At 45.2% G+C, this 17,368-nt stretch overlaps 1 protein-coding gene across 3 annotated transcripts in view; it reads left to right on the top strand.

Moving 5' to 3' along the window:
- MGRN1 (mahogunin ring finger 1) overlaps nt 1–17,368 on the top strand; it is a 395,304-nt gene that overhangs the window by 359,363 nt on the left and 18,573 nt on the right. The window contains exon 17 of one of the 3 annotated variants that reach the window (XM_086941277.1): nt 1,106–1,150. The exons of the other annotated variants lie outside the window; for them this stretch is intronic. Coding sequence (XP_086797403.1) covers nt 1,106–1,146 — 41 coding nt within the window. The 3' untranslated portion in view covers nt 1,147–1,150. The remainder of the gene's footprint in view (nt 1–1,105; nt 1,151–17,368) is intronic. 3 annotated transcript variants of the gene reach the window in all.

Here is a 17,368-nt window from a genome sequence, read left to right as displayed (position 1 = left end):
TCCATCCTGGTATGGCAGGGCTGTAGTAAATTGAATACATGAGACCAGTTATTCTTGGTTTAGTCTGCCACTGAGCACTTGTGTGGGCATGAGTTTAGGCTTCCTTTTCTAGTCCAGTGCACGCTCGAATCAAACAGATCTTGGAAACTGGCAGCACAAGGGAGGTGTAACGCTTTAGGTACCAAAGTTAATTTGGTGAGTTTGGGGGTTTTGTTGTTACTTCGGTTTCACCTTCTCATTGGCTAAGTATATATTGTGTTTCTCTTTTGCTTTTCATTTTTCATGATGTTGCTCCCCTTTGCGCTCTTAATTTTGTTGCTTTCTACCAAATCTAATGGTTGGTACTTTCCCCTTGATTTTAATGTTTTTATTAATAATAAACTGTTCCAGCTATTCCTTCATGTCTGTTCCTATTTTAAATTGCCTCGCGTCAGCTCAGTGTTTTTTTTGTACTTTATGCTCTCTCCTTTACCCTTATCTGTGATTTTCGTTGTCCTCATCAAATTTATGGGTTTGCTTCTTTATTCCTGCATTTCTGTCATTCATTATAATGACTTTCAGTATTTCTAGATACCTACAAAAAACTTCTGAAATTACTATTACATGGCGCCATGTGCTTGTAACAAATATCCGATTACACCTGTCCCACAAATTACATTAGCATCCATGACTTAATGTATCTCATTACAGGACTCAGGGTACCAGTACAATTCTGTATTTGAGGTAAAGACCTTCAATGTGTGAGTGGTCGGTTTGAATCCTTTTATATCCCGGGGAATGAGGCCCCAGTTTTAATGGGGTACCAATATTCCAATGCAAAAAGCTTTATTCGACAAATAAATGTCATAAAAGCAAAATACATCTAATACACCAGTACTGTATGTGTAGGTTAGTTTAGCCGATCAAAGTTCATGTTTAGATTATGTGGAAAAGGTGTACTTCTCTTTCAGGCAGCAATTGTACGTTTGCTCTTTTGCCAATGATCTAATCTAGACAATAAAATGCTTTTTGGCAGGTATTTTCTGCTGTGTGTGTCATTCTATTCTGATTTCATTTCTAATGTGCCCTTCCTTTTCTGTCTCTTTTCCTTTGCTGTTTTGGTCAGCTCTGGGTCCTGATTCCTGCTCAATTGGTATTGACGAGTAACATGGTATGTTTTTCTTTCTATCTTATCCATCACTTGTTTTTAGTCCACTCTGATTTTGGGTAGAGGAGGCAAGTGGTAATAAAAGAGGCATCACCTTTAGAGGTGTGCAGTCCACTGACGGGCTGACTAAAACGTTGAAGAGAGCCACAAAAGGTGTCTCTTTGTTTCCGCTATCCCTCGTCAATGGCTATTGCTTGTTACTTATATGTTTACTCAACTTGTGTAATCTTTACCTGTCTTTTATTGTGAATGGAAAGAACTATTCTTGGTCTATGGCTCTGAAAAATGTGTCGGAGGTACCTTAGTGTTATGAAAAAATACATGGTGTCAATTCAGCACAGCACATCCTGGACTGCTTATTTGTAAGTTGAAAATCTTTGTCTCTCCAAGTCTGACTCTCATCTAGCACTCATGATTAGTTTGAGCTGAACTGAGTTACGTCATTGATTCAATTACATGTCAAAAGCCAACTGTGCTACCAGGTAGTACTGTAGGCATCCTCAAAGCCTCTTCACATTTTGTGAAACAGGCAGTTCTGCAGTCGGTCCTGATTCCAGCCTAACCCGACTCCTTAGTCAGCCAATGTGTTGGTCATGGGTAAATGAGAGCAGTGTATGTCTTATTATAGATAACCAGCCTATTTCTGGATGTGCTTAGTCTTTACTGGACTGTCCGTAACCTTTTCCAGTGGGGCAAGACTGTACCTGCGCCCAAATGGCCATCATCCCTGAACCTCAAGCGGAGTAAAATTAGGATATTCTCTGGACTGCCCAATCCTACATTTTGCTACATCCCCAGAGTGAAACTAAGCCCATTGTGGAGTTTAGTCTTGACTCAGACCTTGGACCAGCTGAAGACCACTGAGACCCATGCACATGTGAAACCGTCAATGCCTATTAATACGCAAGTGAATACCTGGCCAAGTGGGAAAGCAGCAGGCCCGACGGCGTGCCGATAGATGTTTTTAAGCATGATTTGGATTTTTGGACACCGATACTAATGATAGTTTTTAATGCCGCCCTGGGAGGAGCCTTGCCAACGACATGGGTTGAAAGCATAATCGTACCCAAATTTGAAAAAGGGGACAGGGAAAAGGCCAATTGCTACCGCACAATATCCCTTCTTGATTCCTCCTCTAAGATCATGGGTCGAATCATGTTAGAGAGGCTAGAAGACTGGGCCAGTGAAAACGACATCTTAACAGCGGCACAGTATGGTTTCAGAAGGGGAATTGGAACGGTGGAGCAAAGTTTAAATTTAGATTTGTTAATAGGGAAGTACACGTTAGCCAAGGAAGGTACTCTTCATCTATGTTTTGTAGATTTGTCCAGCGCCTTCGATTTAGTTAATCACCAAAAATGATGGCAAACTTTAAGAGGGCTTGGTGCTACCCTAGAAATAATTATTTTTTTATCCCAAATCTACACCTATTTAACAACAAGGGTACGGTATGGAAAATCCGGGAAATGCACGCCCGACTTTGCAGTAAAGCGTGGCATTAGACAGGGATGTGTATTGGCCCCCCTCTTATTTTCTTTATACATAAACAATGTGGATCTGTTTTACAAGAAGTGGCTGCAGATGCCCAAAAAGTTGGAACACGTTCCACCCCCGTGTTATTATATGCGGATGACGCTGTCCTTATGTCGAGAACTGCAAATGTCTTACAATGCTTAATGGAACACTTCTCCCAATACATGACTAATATAGACCTACAGTTGAATTTAAAAAAAACATTTGTAATGTCATGTGAGGGAAAGAGACAAAAGAGACAAAAGTGCAGACTGCACCACGTGGGCGGGATTCCAATAAGTAGAGCTCCGACATTTTCATATTTGGGGTTATTATTTTGTAATAACGGTACTTGGAATTCGCACATTGAATTATGTAAAATGAAGTTTTTAAAAACGACCGAGGGAATTCTCAGGTTTGCAACAAAACTTGGAAATAAACCCAGATGAGAAATTTTTATTTTGTACAAAAGTAAATGTGTTACAGCAGTTAATTATGGAGCTGCCATATGGGGGAGAGCAAACACGACAATCCTTCAAGCTAATGAAAACAAGTTCCTAAAAAGACTGCTGGCAGTCCCCAGTGCGACCGCAAACATGATCGTTCACAAAGAACTGTCCGTCCCACATTTAGGTGATATTGTCAATATAGCTTCACTCACATTGTGGCATGCCTTATGGACAAAGAAAGAAACAACATTTTCAAAGGATTTAATCGTTGACTGTCTAGCACTAGATCAGTGTATGAAAATACCATGGTTGGGGCACATTTCAAAACTTTTGATTGATATATGCATAGACGATCCCATAAGCATACAAGAATACAGCAAAAGCGACCTGAAATTGAGATATCTTACAGTTCTAGAACGTGATCGGGATAGGATGATTAAGCAAAAAGAAACAGTAGTAGCTTATTGTGAACGTCCATGTATGAGCGGACCCAGTTATATCTTATCTTGGTACGGAATGTCCAGCATCGTTTTTACTTGACTAGGCTAAGGTTGGGCAACTTACATTATTTAATTGCTTTCCCAAGAACAGAGAAATGGCACAGAACCCTGCCCCCTTGTCCATGTGATGGCAAAATCGCCCAGTCTACTTTGCACTTTATTCTTTTTTGCCCTTTTTATATGGATTTTCGAAAAACTGTATTGAAACCACTATTTTTAAAAAATATGCTTTTTAATTATAAGGATGCGTTTAATTTTTTATGCAGCTTGGATACAATGAAAATTATAAGCTCTGTAACCTGTTACATACAAAAATCAATCAGGAAAAGAAAGGAATATGCTCTTTTGGATGCTCTATTGTATTAAAAATTTGATGAGTAATACCACTCTTTTATTGACCGCATGCATCCCTTTGCACTGAACGCATTTGCACTTTATTGGAAGAATTAGTGGTAGATCGTACTTTTAGGAGTCTTTTGAAAATGGATTTTAATATTTCATTGTGTCATTTCCATGTACTCTAAATTTGCACATATTTTACTATAATCAGTTTCCATATACAAGATATATTCAGAATGTGTTTTTATTTTTTCTCTTTGATATATGTGTGTTAGTATGCTTTTATGGTGTTTGCCTTGTTGTCACCGAATAAAGTTGTTTTGACTTGACTTGAATACCCGGCCATGTGGAACTGACAATATCCAGTTTGCCTTTGTATTCGTATCTAAAGTCCTACATTCTTAAATCCAGGAATGAAAATGTTACAATACTACTTGTCCAATATCCTTTAGAAGTAACGGTTTGCCCCTGTTTTCAAGTAGGGAAAAAACTTTTTGAGACTTCCCCTCCCCTTTAAATTCCCCTCTTGAGAGGTTTCTGAATGCTGTGAAAGTTTTGATAAGGATTGCTGTTGATTATACCTTTCCATGCACCATGTGCCATAAATTTCAAGAATATTTGCTGGGAGCATTCGGCCAAAGCTCTGCCTGTAAAGTTGCCTTCAAATGTTGAATTTTGTTTTGTGCAGATCCAATGTTCATTACTAAGTCTTGTTTACATATTCGCAAGTACCATTTCAGAATAGCAAATGCTTTGTTGATATTCATATCCTCATTTAAATTGATGATTTTATTTTTTATTGTGGTTGCACTCTGTAAATAGAAGTTTTGCCAATGTTTGAATTAATTTTGCAAGAGTCCCGAAATTAAACATGGTGAACATTTTCTGAATGTTCGGCTTCTTTCCATTTTCTTTGTCTCTCTAAATTTCCTCTGTTCTATTGCTGTCCTCCCCATTTCTCTCCTCCCCCTCTCACTGTCTTCGAACTTTCTCTTTCCTCCACCTAGATTGTTCTCGTTCTCATTTGTCCATCTCATACCCTTGTATTCCTTGCTTTCTCGTTTTTCTCTCTTCTCATTTCTTTTCTCATTTTTCTGGCCCTCACTTTCCTCCTCCTGCACTCTTCGCCTCTCCCATCTCTTGCTCTTTCCTCCTCTCCCATCTCTTGCTCTTTCCTCTATCTCCTGGTCTGCCCTCACATTTCCCTCTCGCATTCTTTTTTTCTTGCTTCTTTTCACCCTTCTTGCCCTCTCCTACACTTTCCAACTCTCTTCTTTTTCTTTTTTTTGGGCTCCCTTCAAGCTTCCCCATGATCTTCCATTTTTGTGTTCCTTCTCCCCTCACCTATCTTTTATTTGTCCCTTGTCCTCATGCTCTCTGCTCACCTCCTATGCCATACTCTATACTCTTATCTCCTGTCCTGTTCCAGCCCTTCACTTTTTTTCTCCTTTGAACTCTTCCTCTGTTTATATATCTTGCTCTCCTCTGTTTTGTCACGTCTCCCATTTTTCTCCTGAATTCTCCTATCTCTCTGTACTCTCTTTGCCTCCTTGCTATCTACTCATATCTTTCTTCCCCCTCTCATGCACCCTCCTTCTTCCCCACCACCTTCACCTAGTCCACGAATCCTCACCCCTGTGACTTTCACAAGATGTCCCTTCCTCTGCTAACTACCACCACCTTGAGCCAATCCCTTACATGCCTACCGCACTTTGCTTTTATCACCAAGTACAGTAACTTAACTCACTACCTTTCCATTTCAGTTCCCATAGATGTCTCCTATACCACATTCCTCTAGAATAGGAACTCCCCTTCTATATGAGCTCTCCTTACAGTTCCTTTTAGCACCCATGTAGAAAGTTGTACACTGAGACCGTGCTAATACCTTTTCTCCACAGACTGTTTGACTATTGAACTGCCAACTTGCCACATATACGTTTTATGTTACTTTGAGTACCACTACCATGTAACACTGTTTCAAGAGCACTGCATCTACAACATTGTATTGTCTCAGTGGAGGTGGGGCAATCATGTTTTTTAATGGTTACCTTTCTACAATTTTTATTTTCTAAACCGTTAACTGATTTACCTTACATATCTTTGATAGTGTATTGTTCCACGATTAATTGGTGTAAATGTAAATGTTTTTGTACTTGTATAGCGCACAGCTACCCGCAGTGGGTTTCCCGGCGCGTGTACGAATACCGCAAGGGAACCCTTCCTGGCTTTCCCTGTGAAGTGTCCACTCCTGGGCACCCCCATGGTGCAGACCAGGCATCCCTCGCGTTGTGGGGGCCGTTGTGGAGACTAAGCAAGCTATTGCCCAGAGTTGCAGCGTGGGACCCATGATCAGAATAGGCACTGAGGCGAGAATATCCGGTCAGGGGAATTAATGAGCCCAAGACCCGCCGGGGCAGGAATCGAACCCTGGTCCCTGGTCAGAGCTCTGCATCGAGGTCTGCCTGCTCTAACCATTGAGCCACACTTCTCCACAAGAAGTGTAATGGCCTAAGATGTACTATTCTAGTTTTAGTAGAGTGACACACTTTACATCAGACTATACAACTATCTTATCAATTACACCTACAAGTTGAAGAATTCCTGACACAGAATTGTTTTGAGATGACCAAAAGAAACGTCATGGGTGAATTTAGGAGTTTGGTGCATGAGAATCAGGGGCTTTGAAAGTGATAAACTTAGCAAGTGCTCAATCAGGGCTGGGAATGAGAGATGGCAGCAGACTCTCAGGACATCAAAGAATAGCCTAAAAGTATCTCCCCAACTTTGGTAAAAGACCTTAGACACCATTCTGCGATTAGATACTAACCCACTTCCAAGGTCTAAAGTCCTACTCTCTGACAAAATCAGTTAGCTGAGCCACCACTGTACATTTTCTTGCTTCACCAACACAACTCTGAGATGAATACAAGACCTGCTAGAAGTGAGAGATTCATCTGAACCAAACTTGTCAGTCAAACTTCAGCGACAATTGAGCTGCATGGCCAGAATCCTCACTATGAACCACCCCACAGACTACATTTGCAAGACCCACTCCAATCTATAGAACCCCACCTATGAAACACATCATAAGAATAGCATTCACCACCCCACCCACACTAAATTTGGTTTGGAAATGAATTTTCCTGAGTAGAAAAACTCTGCTGGATGAAGCACAAACTCAGACCAAAATCTGTAAAAAGCAGTTCGAGACTGAGTAATATGTGAAAAATGTATATACAAATATCCAGTAACATAACAAAGTGTTGTTGGTAGTTTAGTCAGTCATTGATTATTCATTTTTAGCTACTTACAGGGATGTGGAATTTAATAACATATCTACTTGTCCATGGGACAAATTGCTTCCTAAATCTACTTATCCTGTAAAAAACAAACACTTGTTCTTTTGGTGCAGTGTAGTGCAGCTACATATTATTGAAGCAATCTCATTATATAAGCCCTCTGATACTAGCCTTTCTGATTATGCCATGGCTCATACTATAGTAGGGTTTGAATACCAGAAATTCCACTATATTTACATCTTTTGAAAGATCTACATACTGGTGCAAACCCACTAAGTTCCATGTTTTAGAGGTTTTCACCAGCTCTTCTCTTATCTTTTCCCATACTGAGAAAGGTTGGGAATGTACTCCTAACAAGGTCAGCAATAAAACTTCTTCCAGGGTTGGGAAAAAGTGGTTGGTGGGAAAGAACTTGTGAACACTCAACAGATTTTCACATGAGCTAATCTACACAGGGATATATATTGCTCATGCTAAAATGAAGTTCATAAATATTTTCTAGGAGTACGGTTTCTTGGCCTACTTCTGTAAATTCTTGTGAGTTAATGAAAGCCGTAAATCTGCACTAATGGAAGGACATATACCATGGTGCACTTTTGTGACTTTCTTTAAAATTGAGCCCGTAATTAGGTCTGGTGTTAACCAAGAACTTTTGTTTTTATTAAAATTCTATCTATCTGCTTTTTTACAAGTAGCACATCTACAAACGGAGTAAGTAAAGAACATTTTTGTATGCATTTTTAAAATTGATTACAATATCCATAAAGCCATCGGATCAAATGTCTTTTTTTTTTAATTACGCTAGCATTCTTCTGTGAGATGAGTTAAAATTAATTAATGCCCTGACCCACTCATTCTCTTGGATACAGGAATTATAAAATGTCAACATTATTTGTTAAAATCGTGGAAGGGTGATGTGAATATGCATTGTCCTATTGGTCTTCTGATACCAAAATACAATAATGTTCAGTTATTCAATGGACTCTATAGCTGCAATATTTTTCTATTGGAGTCTTTCATAACATCTGTTGAAGAATCTTGTCAAGTTCTCAATGATAGCACCCGGTTGTGCTGCTAAACATGCTAAAATGGCCTCTTTTACTGTTCGGAGTGAGGACTTTCCGAAAGCTGGTAGTAGATATTTAGTGCGTACTTCATTTAAGCTCGGTCGGAGGCATAAGATTTTTTCTAGTGTCTCTTTTGGATAGTTGCAAACTCTGCATTGAGAAAATTTAGAACTGAAGTTCCCTGACCCTTCAAACTTTTTTAGGCGACATATACTAAGTGAAATCTTAAAAACCTTTTCTTTGGCCTCTAAATTGGAGTCAATTTTTTGCTGATTGTATTGTAAATACGATTCTAAGGGGTGCCATTTGTTTTTTATTCGGTAGGACTCCTGTTGGCCTTTCCTATTGAGTTGTTTGTGGGTGGACTTTGGCATAGCCAAGAGATCCTGTCATGATGGTAAATTATGGACTTTGGCGGAAGCGATAATTTGAGTCTGGGAAAGTGCTTCAAGGATTCTGCGTCAGCTCACGATAGATCAAACCACTCAAGGTTTCTGCGCTAGCCGAAGCACAGTTGCAGACTTTTTTTTTTTTTTAGAACACATAAACCAATTGATTGTTTTGAGGTTTAATTCAAATTAGTTGGATCATTGTATGAGGAGTTGAATCTCCTAAGCTGAATAGCAGGCAAATATTTTGATAAATATAGTATCTATTTTATCCACTTGTTCTCGCTTAGTATTATTGAGGCACAGGTCAAGAGTGGATTCAATTTTGACCTTACTCCAGGTAAAGTGGGCCTGATTGCTCATCCTCTGTAGATTTGTAGGAATCCTTTTAAAGATTTTTTGTCATTGCTTTTGAATTAATTTGTTTATATGTTGTTTATTTGTTTATGTGCTGTGCTTGTCTATCTAAAATCCCATAAACCTAAAAGTTTACTGACTCCGCTGTTTGATGGGTTAATTTTCACTTACCTTTCGATACTTTCCTGTCACACAAAACTAGTTTTGTTCAGTGCCAGGGGCTACTGTGGCAATGTGTGCTTTTTAAGACTAAAATATATTTGTGCGTTTTACTAATGTTTGTTATAATGGTGAGGGCATGGTAGCTTCCATAACAAAAATGTTTTGCTCAAACCATGTCAAAACAAGACACTCATTGACAAAACATAAAGGCTGACCAATGTCAGCCCTATTGCTTTTGCTAATGCTGTTTTTTATGTTTTCCATAATTTAGTTGAAACTGGTTACACTGAATTTGGATTATGTATATTTTTTGTAAATACTAGCACGCATCAGCACATTTTACTAACTGACTCGTCTAAGAAATGGTCCCTAAAATTTCACAGTAACTTAGTATGAGGATTTGGGTGAAGTATATGGTATTGTTATTCCTTGAAATACACTTGCAAAAACTTCTCTTAGGTCCAGTCAGGCTCATTTGAACAACCTTCAGCTTAACCCTGGGTAGCTATGGCTGTGGGCACCATGTCTTATGCAAAAGAACTTGGTTTAAAGCATTTAACAGTACCAAACAACAACATTTGAAAGCCACACAACACATAAGAATCACACCAATTTATAAAAATAGATTATATTTTTATGAATTTTTAGAGCCCTTGATGAGCAAAATCAACCAGAGGGTTCCGGATGTACATATTTTTGAACGTTTTATCACTTTCTGATGCACCCACAAACAAGCATTGGTCAAAGTTTGCAAACTTGAAGTTTGTAAAGTTAGTTTGGCTACTCATACCAGGCTTGGGTGACCAAATCCGATTGGGAGAAGGTCTGGGGAGTCAATGGGATAGATTTGGAATGTTACCTGGTCACTAGAGTTTTTTCCAGTCCAGTTCCAACCTTTACAACACAACCACCACAGACTTTAATTGAGTCTTCTTGATGGTGAGGATACAGGATGGAAAGATGCTCAAGCATGCTTCAGTTTCTGTGCGGTCAATGGGGGTGCTTTTGCAGTGATTCCTTGGTCAACGGGGAATGTGGGGCGACTTTGGCCACAGAAATCGGGGTCCAACAAAGTCCTCTTCAAGACTGTAGTAGGCAAGCTGCGAATGGGCCAGCGGTCTCCGTATACAGCGGTCACAGCAAAATATTGGAGAAGGGCTAGTGTCCCTCTTTGGCGACCTATTTGGGCTCTGACGGCACTCTGGGGTCCGGTTGACAAGGGTGCGACTTTTGGCCATCGAGATTCTGGCTCTTGAGGGCACCCAAAGGCAGCTAGCAGCAAATCTTCTGTGGTGGCCATCAGCCGATTTGGCCTACTTGAACTGGACTGTGGTGACCTCAGTGTGGGATCCAGGGAGTCAGTTAACGGTTACTTTGAGTCACTCCTTTTTTTGGGGGGCTGGGGATGTGCGAGTCCTTGGTGAGGGAGAGGATGAGCTGGGTGTCGTCGGCGTAGGAGATGATGTTGAGGTCGTGATGGCGGGCCACTTGTGCGAAGGGGGCCATGTAGATGTTGAACAGCGTCGGGCTGAGGGATGAGCCCTGGGGGACCCGCAGATGATGTCGGTGGCTTTGGATTGGAAAGGTGGGAGGCGGAAGCTCTGGGTTCTGCCGGAGAGGAAGGACGTGGTCTACTCAAGGCCCTTCTCTTGGACTCCGGCTTTTAGGAGGCGTGTCTTTAGAGTGCGATGGCAGACCGTGTCGAAGGCAGCCGACCAGTCCAGGAGGATGAGGGCTGATGTTTCGCCGTTGTCTAGTTGGTGCCTGATGTCGTCTGTGGCGGCGATGAGGGCTGTCTCGGGCTGTGGTTTTGTCTGAATCGTCTTAATCCGGACTGGGACGGGTCCAAGATGTTGTTGTCTTCCAGGCGGCGGGCCAATTGCCTGTTGACCAGTTTCTCGATGACCTTTGCCGGGAACGGGAGAAAGGAGATGGGCCGGAAGTTCTTGAGGTCCTTGGGGTCTGCCTTGGGCTTCTAGAGGAGGGCGTTGATATCGGCGTGTTTCCAGCTTTCCGGAATGTCGCTGTTTCGAATAAGATGTTGATGACCTACCGTAGTTGGGGTGCGATGGCTGCGTCTGCTTAGTTGAATACGTGGTGTGGGCACGGGTCCGACGGAGATCCTCAGTGGATGGAGTTCATAACCTTGCGCGTCTCGTCGTCGTTGACGTAGGACCAGGAGGTCAGGCGGTTGGTGCAGGTGGTGTTCGTGGGGGGCGGAATCTGTCGTGGTCGGGGCGGTCGGGGTGTTGAAGCTGTCGTGAATGTCAGCAATCTTGCGGTGGAAGAAGGTGGCTAGTGAGTCGCACAATTCTTGTGAGGGCAGGTTGGCGCTGGGGTTGGAGAGTTCCTTTACGATGCTGAAGAGTTGTTTGCTGTTGTGTGCGTTGTTGTCCAAGCGGTCCTTGAAGGAGGATCTCTTGGCTAATCTGATGTGGTGGGGATGTCTGCGGGTGGCGTCCTTGTGGGCTGTGTGGTTGTCCGGTGTGCGTTCGTGGCGCCATATTTTCTCCAGTTTCCGGCATGCGCGTTTGGAGGTCTGGAGCTAGTCTGTGAACCAGGTGGCTCTAATGCTGGTGTGGCTGTTGGAGGGTTTCTTGAGTGGGACGAGGGTGTTGGCGCAGTCGTCGATCCATTGTCTGAAGTTGCGGGCTGCGGCGTCTGGGTTAGCGGGGTCGTTGAGTGGGTTCTGGGCGAGGGTGGTGATCAGTTGGTATTCGATTACTTTGCTCCAGCAGCGGCGTGGCAGCTGTTGGGTGCGGTGGTGCGTGGTTGGTTTCTTGAAGTTGAAATGAATGCAGCGGTGGTCGGTCCAGTGGAGTTCGGTGGTGTGGTTGAAGGCGAAGAGGGTGCCTGTGGAGAAGACGGGGTCCAGCGTGTAGCTGGCGGCATGGGTGGGCGCGGTGACGAGTTGTTTAGAGGCCGAGGTTGGCGAGTTTGTCGATCAGGGTGGCGGAGTTGGCGTCGTCGTTGTTGTTCTCGAGGTGGAAGTTCAGGTCCCCGAGGAGGATGTAGTCAGTGGGTGCTGGCGAGGTCGGCGATGGAGTCGCTGAACTGAGCCTGTGGTCCGGGGGGTCTGTAGATGAGTGTTCCTCTGAGCGTGGTGTTGGGGGCGGTGTGGATCCGGAAGTGCAGGTGTTCGTGGGTGTTGAGGGTGTCGTCTGCGTGGGTGGCGACCTTGAGGGTGGACTTGTGGACGATGGCTATTCCTCCTTCGGTTCCATTGGCGCGATCCCTGCGGGTGATCTTGTAGCTGTCCGGGATGGCTATGGCGATGTCGGGGGCTGAAGAGTCGTTCCACCAGGTCTTGGTCAGGAAGGCCACGTCTGGTGCGGAGGTGTCAAGCAGATCCCAGAGCTCGAAGGCGTGTTTAGGTGCGGAGCAGGTGTTGAGGAGTGGAGGTGGTTGGGTCTGGTCCTTGGAGGTTTGGTGGTTCTGTTGCAGGTGAAGCAGCAGGTGCGGCAGGAGAAGGGTCCGTGGGCCCATTTCGGGGTGGCCTGGCAGCAGGTGTGGTTTTGGCCGGCGTTGAGTGCGTGTAGGCTGCTGGCATCGTAGTGGAGTCTGGTGTTGTGGTGTTCGCGGGGTCCAGGGGTTCTGGCGCTGGGCGCAGTCAGGCGCGGACCCATAAAAAGCTCAGGAAACTGCAGAGCATTCAAATGCCACCGCCAGACTGGTCCTCGCCATCCCCCGCCGCAGCCACATCACAGAACACCTTTGACAACTCCAATGGCTCCCATTCAACAAGAGAATCGCCTTCAAGCTCCTCACACATGCCTACAAAGCTCTCCACGACGTAGGACCAGCATATCTGAACCACCGCCTCTCATTCCACGTACCTGCCAGACAACTTCGCTCCGCCCAACTTGCCCTAGCCACCGTCCCATGGATCCACAAGACCAGAACGGGAGGAAGATCCTACTTCTTCCTCGCTGCCAAGACCTGGAACACCCTGCCCCTCCACCTAAGGCAAACCCAGTCTCTGACCCAATGGATGTATGACGTTACAACGCATACCATTACAACTACCCACCATTACAACGCGACCATTACAACGCATACCATTACAACGCATAGCGCTTTGGGGTGCTGGATAGTGGTAAGTATAATTTACTATTCTAACTCCAGTCCCCGTGGACCCTAGGGAAGGTGTTGGATAGTAAATTATACTTATTCCCTATCCTAGAGCGCCCCCCAGCGCAATGCGTTGTAATGGTATGAGTTGTAAAAGTCGCGTTGTAATGGTAGTGCGGAGTAAAAAATGCGTTGTAACAGGTGTATACCGACCCAACACTATCCTTCAGATACACCACCTAATGTCTAATTAGGCAGTGCTTCACTGCCCTTGGTCTTGAAGAAGGCTCCACACTCATTTTGGGGTTGAGATAGGGACTAGACATTTTCTACGGCAGACGACAATCACAAGTTGAATCAACCTCTGTGTCTACGTTTTGAATACTACCAACAGCAACCCTTATAACATTACTTGTTGCATAGTAGACAGTTTAACAGTTTTTCTTAGGTCCCTTACACCTACCTGATGTAGGGATTATATAGCCATAACCACTGCAAGTACTCCCTTACTGCATGGGTGAATCCACTTGTTTCGCCAGCACTCGACATGAGCGAGCTATGATGAAGCATTCCACTCAAAGGTAACTGAGGGCTCAGGGGCCTTTAAAGTAAATACTTTTGACCACTTGAAGAGTTCCTGGTTGAAACATAGATAGTTACCTAAAAGCCACATAGTGTCTATTGTGATATTCTGTAAAGATTCTATTTTTGTATGGCTTATTTGTTTGTGATTTCACTATGGAGAAAAACACCGTTTTGAGAGTTATCTTCACTTGCCAGTTATTCCAGTATTGCTTTCGGCCCTCAAAGGTTTTTCATAAAATAACATCAGTATTTTTACTGCAGGAATCCGAAGAGACTGTTTGCCCTCCCCTGTATGTGCATCTGTAGTATAACATAGTTTTGATGATTGCGGGACATATTTAATTCACAACACATTATTATTGATTTGCAAAAGCTCCAGGGCCAAACTCTACGTTTTATTGAAATACAAAGCAGTGGAACCATAATCTGACCCTAATACTTACTCTCCTTTTGTGCACAAGTGTAGTCTTAGTTTTAAGGAGAAATTTTATCAGAAGATGCCTCAAAGTTTGAAAGTTCATATTTCCATCTGTCAAACATCACCCGCGCACTAATAATTCTTTTGTTTTTTGAGCCCTATAGTTCATTTGTTTACTCAGTATTGCTGTGGGAGCTACATTGAATCATTACAGGGAAGAGAGGATTGATGTGTGTTCATATATGGATGATTTGCTGATAAATGGCCCTAACTTTCTCCATGTGAGCACTTTGTTTCTCTTGTCGCTGAATGTAAAAAAAGCAACCTTCGATCTGGTCTATTTTGCAGTAGATCTAACCAGTAAAAGAGGAAAGTAATCGCCTGCTTCCATCCAGAGAGGCTAGATAGAATTATTGAAGATTATTATTTTTCTTCAGAGGAGAAGGAATTCGGTATAGGCATGGCACATTTGAACACTTTTTTATGTCATCACCATCTAACTAATAATACAGATGGGCAAGGTTTAAATAAGATCTTTTGAGTTGTATTTTGCATACTGAAGAGCGCTATTCCTAAAATGACATCCCAAACTCTCTTCAGGCCTCGCTAGCTAATGTTTTGTTGATGCAAATCACATTAGGTCATGCCTTTTTAAAGTTATTACACAAAATCATTTGCTTTAACCAAGTCATCTGAACAGGTAGGTGGGCATTCAGGATCACTTTGAGGTGTACCAGCTGGGCTACATGAAGGAGGAAAGCCACATCCTTGTTCTCTAATTGAAAGATAGCTTTCAGTTACAGAAGGTCTTTCTTCCCATGAAAAGATGGTGCTGACCTGAGCAAGCGTGAAATTAGCCATTCCAAGCTTCTATGCATTTGGCAAATTAACTTTACTTTTGAGATGCCAAAAAGCATACAGCATAACAAGTATTTGTAAAGTGCATGTTCACCCGGAAGGGTATCTTGACGCTGAATAACAGATGTTTATTGTTACCCAACTCAATGGTACTCATTTTATCGACCTCAGAAAGATGACAGGCTGAGTGGACCTGCCGGGATTTGAACCTGTGACCATGAGGTCAAACACAGGCCCCTACGGTAGACCCATTAGTCCACTAAGCCACGAGACACAGCTGTATGTCGTTGACAGTAACACACTTGCCAGGGAGTCTCTGTCAGTGCTTCCAAGGCATTCAGCATTTGTAGGTGTTACAATGTGAGAAATATTATGATCTGATAGAGACTACAAGCCGCAGATTCCTTAACGTAGAATTATCCCCAGGCGTGAGACTGGATCCAGAAAGCTTTTTGCCACAGCATCCCTGCGCCGCCGCAGGGAACGGCATCACGAGACTCCGCCCAGGCGTTGCCCACGTACGTGACGTCAGCGAGGTCACATAAGTCCCACCCCGGCGCGCCTACGTCCGTTTTTTCCTTTTCTGCGTGCAACGCGGATCCGGTCTCTGTTAGGGCCTGTTTAGGCCCCTTTTTTCTTTCATCATTGTGATATCTTTTGGTGGAACAGTGTGTGAATGCCTTTGGGCTTTAAAACTTGCACGTCGTGCGGGCGCCTTATGTCGGCGACAGACCCTCACCTCATTTGTATGTGGTGTTTAGGGGAAGATCACAGCACCACTGATTGTGAAGCGTGCCAACAGTTGAAGCCGAAGTCGTGACGGGAGCGCCAGATTAAACTACTGTTGGCGCGTCTCTCAAGGTCGGCGTCATCCCCTCGATCAGCCTCGGCAGAAGGTTTCAGAATCGGTCGTCGGCGTCATCTTCCCTCTCCGGTGTTGCACAAGCGTAGCTCCCCGGTGGGTAAGTGTCGCAGCTTGTCCCTGGGGGCTGGTTTTCCGGCCTGTCGGGGGCGTGGTCTCTCCGCAGGTGATGTGGCCCCACTTTTCGTCCCCCTATCCACCGTTTCCCGGTGAGGGGGCGTCGAGAGCCCAGATGGAGACATATGCGGCGGCTTTGCAGACCTCGCTGGTGTCTCCTCCTCCTCCTGGGACACTGACATCGCTTGCATTGCGCGGGGCCCTCCGCTGAGTCGCCGGCGGCTCCGGCTCCGGCCCCAGCGGCTCCGGCCCCGGCGCCAACTGGTTTGGATCCCGGTTTGGAGGATGTGGTGCTGTTGGGGTGCGGCCCTTTGGGGGTCCCTCCTTTAGACCACCGCGCCTCTGCCTCGCTGCAAACTCCCATGGGAGTCCCTATGGTGTTGCGGAAGGTCGCAGGCGCTCGGGTCGCATCCCTGAGCCCGCGCTCGTCCCTCTGGACAGACAGCGGCCTTGTCCACGGCTGAGCTGATGCTGCGCCGGTGACTACTGGCCCGGGTGGCGCCACAGGGGTCGCTGGACCCCCCTCGGGCTGCTCCGGGTCGAGGCTGTTGGCGCGTCTCTCAAGGTCGGCTTCATCCCCTCGGTCAGCCTCGGCAGAAGGTTTCAGAATCGGTCATCGGCGTCCTCTTCCCTCTCCGATGTTGCACGAGCGTAGCTCCCCGGTGGGTAAGTGTCGCAGCTTGTCCCTGGGGGCTGGTTTCCGGCCTGTCGGGGGCGTGGGCTCTCCGCAGGTGATGCGGCCCGCTTTTCGTCCCCCTATCCACCGTTTCCCGGTGAGGGGGCGTCGAGAGCCCAGATGGAGACATATGCGGCGGCTTTGCAGGCCTCGCTGGTGTCTCCTCCTCCTCCTGGGACATCGACATCCCTTGCATTCCGCGGGGTCCTCCGCGGCGTCGCCGGCGGCTCCGGCCCCGGCGCCAACTGGTTTGGATCCCGGTTTGGAGGATGTGGTGCTGTTGGGGTGCGGCCCTTTGGGGGTCCCTCCTTTAGACCACTGCGCCTCTGCCTCGCTGCAAACTCCCATGGGAGTCCCTATGGTGTTGCGGAAGGTCGCAGGCGCTCGGGTAGCATCCCTGAGCCCCGCTCGTCCCTCTGGACAGACAGCGGCCTAGTCCATGGCTGAGCTGATGCTGCGCCTTTGCCTACTGGCCCGGGTGGCACAACAGGGGTCGCTGGACCCCCCCTCGTGCTGCTCCGGGTCGAGGCTGGACGGGGATCCCTCGTCCCCCTCGGGCC

The sequence above is a fragment of the Lissotriton vulgaris genome, chromosome 10, assembly GCF_964263255.1.
Source record: "Lissotriton vulgaris chromosome 10, aLisVul1.2, whole genome shotgun sequence".
Taxonomy (NCBI): domain Eukaryota; kingdom Metazoa; phylum Chordata; class Amphibia; order Caudata; family Salamandridae; genus Lissotriton; species Lissotriton vulgaris.
Note: the sequence above shows the minus strand (reverse complement) of the source record. Positions and strands in the feature narration are given on the sequence as shown.